General features: G+C 37.4%; 1 protein-coding gene across 1 annotated transcript in view; it reads left to right on the top strand.

Annotated features, from left to right (window-relative positions):
* LOC144539851 (uncharacterized) overlaps positions 1-5,349 on the top strand; it is a 114,461-nt gene extending 109,112 nt beyond the window's left edge. The window contains exons 2-8 of the mRNA XM_078285997.1: positions 1,570-1,622; positions 2,848-3,118; positions 3,368-3,499; positions 3,731-3,865; positions 4,026-4,063; positions 4,187-4,476; positions 4,575-5,349. Coding sequence (XP_078142123.1) covers positions 2,851-3,118; positions 3,368-3,499; positions 3,731-3,865; positions 4,026-4,063; positions 4,187-4,476; positions 4,575-4,578 — 867 coding nt within the window. The 5' untranslated portion in view covers positions 1,570-1,622; positions 2,848-2,850 and the 3' untranslated portion in view covers positions 4,579-5,349. The remainder of the gene's footprint in view (positions 1-1,569; positions 1,623-2,847; positions 3,119-3,367; positions 3,500-3,730; positions 3,866-4,025; positions 4,064-4,186; positions 4,477-4,574) is intronic.
* The last annotated feature ends 744 nt before the right edge of the window (positions 5,350-6,093 follow it).

The raw sequence follows: 6,093 nt of genomic DNA, 5'->3' as shown, positions 1-6,093 counted from the left end.
CCCACTTCTGAACAGTCCCTCCCCATGTGATCTCCTGGCCCAGTGTGACCAGGGAACATTGTGGTTGGACAGTGTGGTCAAAACCACAGGTCAAACAAAGGGGAAGCGATCAGTCATAAAGTTCAAGCACTCAAGTTCAATGGATAGACTGTCATGGACTAACTAAATATGACTGTATTTGTATGCCATTTTAAAAATGTGATCTGATAACTGCTTGTGTCATCTGATAGTATCGGATAGATATTGTTGTATGCGTTTTATGCATGTATTTTTTATTTATGATTGTTTGAATAATTTCATTACACTTTAATGCAAAAAAACTGACCTGTGTGATGTCAAAATTTGCTTAGTATCTATGAAACTATGCAATATAGTTACTACTCCAGCGTGCTTATGATAAACACTCAAAAAAGCAAATACATTACACATTTTAAACACATTATTACATGATAATCAGTCTATGCTTTCAACTTTCAACTTACGTTTTTAGTTTTTACACCTAAATACTGGAGCATACACTCCAGATCAGTTAAGAAACATATGCCAATTGGAGGCTGGTTGGCCCTTGCAGGAATCAAACCCCAAACATTGGCCCTCTACTTCGTCGTTGAATGATTAACCCTCATGCTTACTCAATGTGTGTTTGTCTGGATCATAGTGGTGGGCATTTCAGCTCTTTTTAGTCACTCAGATCCTTTGGCTCAGCTCACCTGGCTCCCAAACGGTTCTTTGTTCAGTAATTTACATTTTTGTCCAAATCGGCCTACACATCCAACACTTAAATTTGCAGTGGAATCTTACTGTACATTTTTATAACTAGAAAAAAATACAAATTTTGCATTATATTTGTTATCAAAAACTTTTTAAATAAACATAATTGCAAAACAGCAAGGCATTACACCTGCATTGAAAGTAGTGCATTTGTAATATTGTATTGAAATTGCACACTAACCTTCAAGTCAGCTATAGAACCTTTAAATCAAATAATCATAAAAGTAGAACACAATATGCATCAACACATAAAATGCATAGATAAAATACAAAAACTAAAATAACTTTTTGTTCTCATATATGGCAAGAATGAGAATCTTAGTTGTATAACAAAATTCATTAGCTTAAATAATATGACTATTTAATAATTCCTGTATTAAAATAGGATTTTGGGTGCAAATTTATTTTGTTCAGTGCATGTCACATGCGCACGGATTGATTCCTTTATTAATCCGTTATGAAATTATTTTGACATCATGGTACTACAGTGGTCGGATGAGAACACATAACATAAACCTAACAGCACTTCAATCCAATTTATTCAGTGTTTTGACCACGTAGGTTATATCACAAAAAATAGCTGTCAGTCAGCGCGCGCGCCCACACAGACGCACACACACACCCACACACCCACACACACACACACACACACACAGGGGACACTTACATTCTTGCTAGATCGGACGTCATGTAAAAAAAAACAAAAAAACAAGTAAGAGTGAATGAGGAAGTATCAGAAAGTTGAGGGCGTGCACACCATACAAAGCCTCATATCCTCAGAGCCGGACAACTTTTTTCGTTCATTTTTGGGACTTACAGTTTTGTGCAACTGCGACATATCAAACTTTAAGGTACTGTAAGCTCTTCTCGTCTTCTATCACTTTTAAAAGCCTACTGACGAGAAAGAAAGCCCACTGACGAGAAAGATAAAAGTCTTGCAGCTGCATGTGGGACCGGACGTGTTTCGACATGAACTCTCCTGCCAGATGTTTCTTTGTTAAACTTATTTTGTGTGTTATAACATTGATTCAACACGTTGCTTGTTTGCATGCATATATAGCTAGCACTTCTCCACTTTTACTTCTGCATCACACGACCAGATGAAAACTTTCTCATGTTTACAAGCAGTTAAGCTCTATTGTATGCTAATGTACCCTATTTAAAGTGGTATTCCCTCAGTCAAGATACACACCACCATAGTGTAGACTTTGTTGTAGAGACAATGTAACTGTTTCAATAGTAAAAGTTGACGTGCTATCCGAAGTGTTGCGAGTCAAACTGAAAGTGAAAGTAACCTACACGGTCATTTTTTGTTTTTTAAATGTGCTTTTAAAAAGAAAATCCAGTGCAAATGGTGTTCAACAGTGTGAATGGCAGGCAGAGAGAAATAAAACCACAACAATTATGATTCTATCTTTTTTTAAACCACATAGTTTACATGGAAATGCCACTGAATTTCAGCTTTGAAATCTATGCCCAATTAATGAACTACTGACTCCTGTAGGTGGAAACCAGCCCCTATATGGATGTATATTGAATATCAAATGAAATAACAAAGAAAAGATGGCATAAGTGACCATGTCAAAATCCAGGATGATTTCCTGGAATCACTGAATATCTTTAGATCAACAAAGTCTCCTATTCCAGTGGTTCTCAACGTGGGGTCCGGGGACCACAAGGCGTCCTTGAGGGGGTTCCAGGGGGCCTCCAGCAAATTGATGAAATGATGAAATGTTATCTTTCTACCTACAGTACAGATAGTCATGGAACTCTGGACACAATCATATCTAATAATAAAAATATTCTCATATTTGGGTCAGAGAGAAAAAATCTCATCAAATGGGGGTCCGTGGTACTAAATTAGGGGTCCTTGATATGAAAAAGGTTGAGAATCACTGTCCTATTCCCTGCCAATGTACTGCAGAATTTAACAGACTTTTTTCAAATTTTGGAAGAATTGTTCATGTACACAAATACAAATTATAGTCCATCTTAGGGTGAGGGTAACAACAGCATAAAATTATGAGTGGTACTGAATTCTAAGTACAATGCACAATATTTTCTGTTTCATCACAGACCATGGATACCCTGAAGTCAATGCAGGACAAGCTTTGCATGTGGCTGTCAAGCGATCCTGACTACATCCTCGATCAATGCGGGGATATTTTGACTATGAATCAATTCCGACAGGCAAAAAAGCCAAGTAGTGCAGGAGAGAAGATGAGAATGCTTTTGCAGATAATCATTGAAATGGGAGAAGATACCTGCCAGCGCTTCTATGACATTCTGAAGCAGCATCAAGCACATTATCAACAACTGCAACAGTTTTTCACCGATAACGCTCAAGGTAAAGAACAGTCTATATAATTCCTGTAAAGTCTACATACCCTATATATAATTTTCCTGAATGGGCCTTAACAAGCAGTAGGCCTTAATGGAGACAGAGGTGTAAGTCTTTACTTTTTATATATATATATATATATATATATATATATATATATATATATATATATATATACATATGTTTGTGAGGAAAAGTGCCATTATTATTAGTTTATTTATTAATTAATGCATTTATTTTTATTGTCCTTTGCAGGGTCATGCAGGCCAAAAGTGTTTGCTGATAGTAACGGTGTTGTTACAACCCGAGAAATAAAAGATGTCAAAGCAGATTCCTTCTCCATCAGAATCGACACAAGCAGTAGTGGCACAGAAAGTTGTCAGTCTGGTAAGTATAATTATTTCCCAATTATGATGTAGGGCGGTATGAAATCAATACATGAAATTGAGTTGTAAAATGGTTTTGTCATCAGTAAAGTGAAGGTTTTTTTTTGTTCATACTAGTTTGAATCATTTTGGGGTTTGACTGATATGTTTCCATCATTGCAAAGAACACACATAGTATTTGTGTACTTTTACATAGCGTAGCACCATATAAAGTAAGCATGATCTTTCTCAGAGATTGCTGCTGGACAAGCTCCCCAAGCAGATTACGTTGCACGCACTGGCGGCGTCATATGTGCTGAGAAAATATCAGGCGCTACAATTACCGGTGCCATGGACTTCTCTGTGCAAACCTCACACGCATCCGCAGGTAATCTTCTGCTCGCTTTTTCTAGACTGTTAACCAGTAATCTGTCCGATGTGCAGTATGTACAGTACAGTATGTACAGTATATTCATTCATTCATTTATTCATTCATCAAAGCTTCACTTACTAACATTAAAACACCAAACTTGTTCTGGAAATTTCAGCAAAACCTAAGGCAGTGGAGAGGATGCCTTCTTCTCAGGTAGATGCACAATTTGTAGTGACACACACCAAGGTACACATTAATACACACACATTGATAAAGAATTTTTTTTTTTTTTAGATTTTTACAAAGAAAACTTATGAGTACTGCTGTCTTTTATAGGGCCCGTCTGCCAAAACCATCCAAAAGCACAAGGTGGAACTCGCTGAGTGTCTGAGAGCAGAGCCCTCCCTCATTTTGCAGCATGTGCATGCCAAAAGCATCGTCAGAGATGATCAGTATCAACGACTGATGAATATCCCACAGCCAGAGGACAAAGTTATTTACCTTATCGATAGACTGATTGATAACGGTGAAGAATCTTGCTCTCCGTTTCTTGAACTTCTTAAAGACGCTGAGATTCTCAACACCTATCCAAAACTCAAAAAAATGGATTTCTTCCATCTAAAATGGTAAATTATTTGAATGTTTTAATAAGTAATCATTTGTAACGTTAGTCATGTGTATAAGTTGTAAGAAATAACTTCACATCCCTCTTCTTCCTCTACAGGTAGAGAGTAGATCCAGTCTCTTCACAGCTGCCTCCCTTATCATTATTATTGGGAACAAGAGCACATTCTGCTGGATGAGACATCTGATATCATTTTGATTTTCTGATTTTTTTTTCTTAACTTGTATCATTTGGGAAAGTTGTCTTTTGGTGCCATCAGGCTTATTGTTTGTTCTACTGTTTTACTTCTTCTTAAATCTACCTGTGTATGACATGTGAATTAGGTGAATGGATGAAAGACTGATTTATGGGTTTTTATAAGAAAATTATCATATTTTTTTAATAGAAGTGTTATCAGTTAAAAAGTGGAAAAGATATTGTTATCCCCAGAAAATGTTTAGCAGCTCTATAGAAAATAATAACATCACAAGTCCTAGTTTTCTGATAAGAGGTTCAAGGACTCAGTTGTTTTCTGGCTTTGAGAGAGAATTGTATTGTTCATAAATATTGATTGGATTGTCTTAAACCATACGAGTAACATATACAGTATATGAATTATGAAGTGGAGTTAATGCTACTGTACATCGCCTACCAGATGTCCAACCACTAGAGGTCACAATTGTTTAAGTTTTGTTTCCAATTTTTGGGTTGGTCATAGTTGTGAAATTTGCATTGAATTATTCAATGGAGTATTCTTGATACTCAATCTATATATATCATGTAATGTTATAATTATATAAATCAGAATTACATTTACGACTTTCAGGGTCAGGGACTATCGTTTTCGTAATCTTTCTTTGGTGATAGAAACATTTGAATGTTGCAATAAAAATAAATTTGCATAAATACATTTAGAGAAACAGCTTTCACTTTTCTCAAGCAAATGTTGTGAACTTGATATTAGTTAGGATTAGGAAATATCTGCCGGTCTGTCTGCCCCCTCCCCTCCCCTCCCCCCTCCCTCCTCTCTCATCAAACAGTTTCAGCATGTTGTGCCTTTTCCCAGAAGAGTCAGTTAGTTTGACATGAGCGTGCCATCAGCTCTTATAGCTAAGCACTATCTTACCTCTCGGCATGTCTACACTTTCTCCAGTGGTGAAGTATCAGATGTCAGGAAGCACTGCGGCATATTTGATTTCACAGAAAAATAAGTTTGCTTCCCCTTGAAATATTCACAGATCAGGCAGAGTTTACCTTATGTGAACCGTCACCTCCCTCACTCAGATGGAGTAAATCCAGTTCACAATGCATGGATGTGAGTAGGATCACATCCAGTTGCCTCTGAAATAGTAGAGGGTGAACTTATAAAGTTTGAACGACGCACAATGATACCCCTGCTTCCCTGGGAGGAGGCCTTGGCCGCCTGGCGTTGGCCCAAGGAACTCTGGGAGTGTGGAATAAGAGTGTAGAGGCAAGGTGGCTGGAGGATACCTTTGGAATGGAAACAGTTTGACGCACTTGCTAGATCATAAAACGCCGAGCAGGATTAGCACCGGTCTATGGGGGGAAATGAATGACATGCACACTCGCACCTTATGTCAAACATGCACTTGCCTTAACCCGTACGGTATTTCTCTCA

This window comes from Centroberyx gerrardi, chromosome 10 (genome assembly GCF_048128805.1).
Source record: "Centroberyx gerrardi isolate f3 chromosome 10, fCenGer3.hap1.cur.20231027, whole genome shotgun sequence".
Taxonomy (NCBI): Eukaryota; Metazoa; Chordata; class Actinopteri; order Beryciformes; family Berycidae; genus Centroberyx; species Centroberyx gerrardi.
This window is presented reverse-complemented; position numbering and strand designations above follow the sequence as displayed.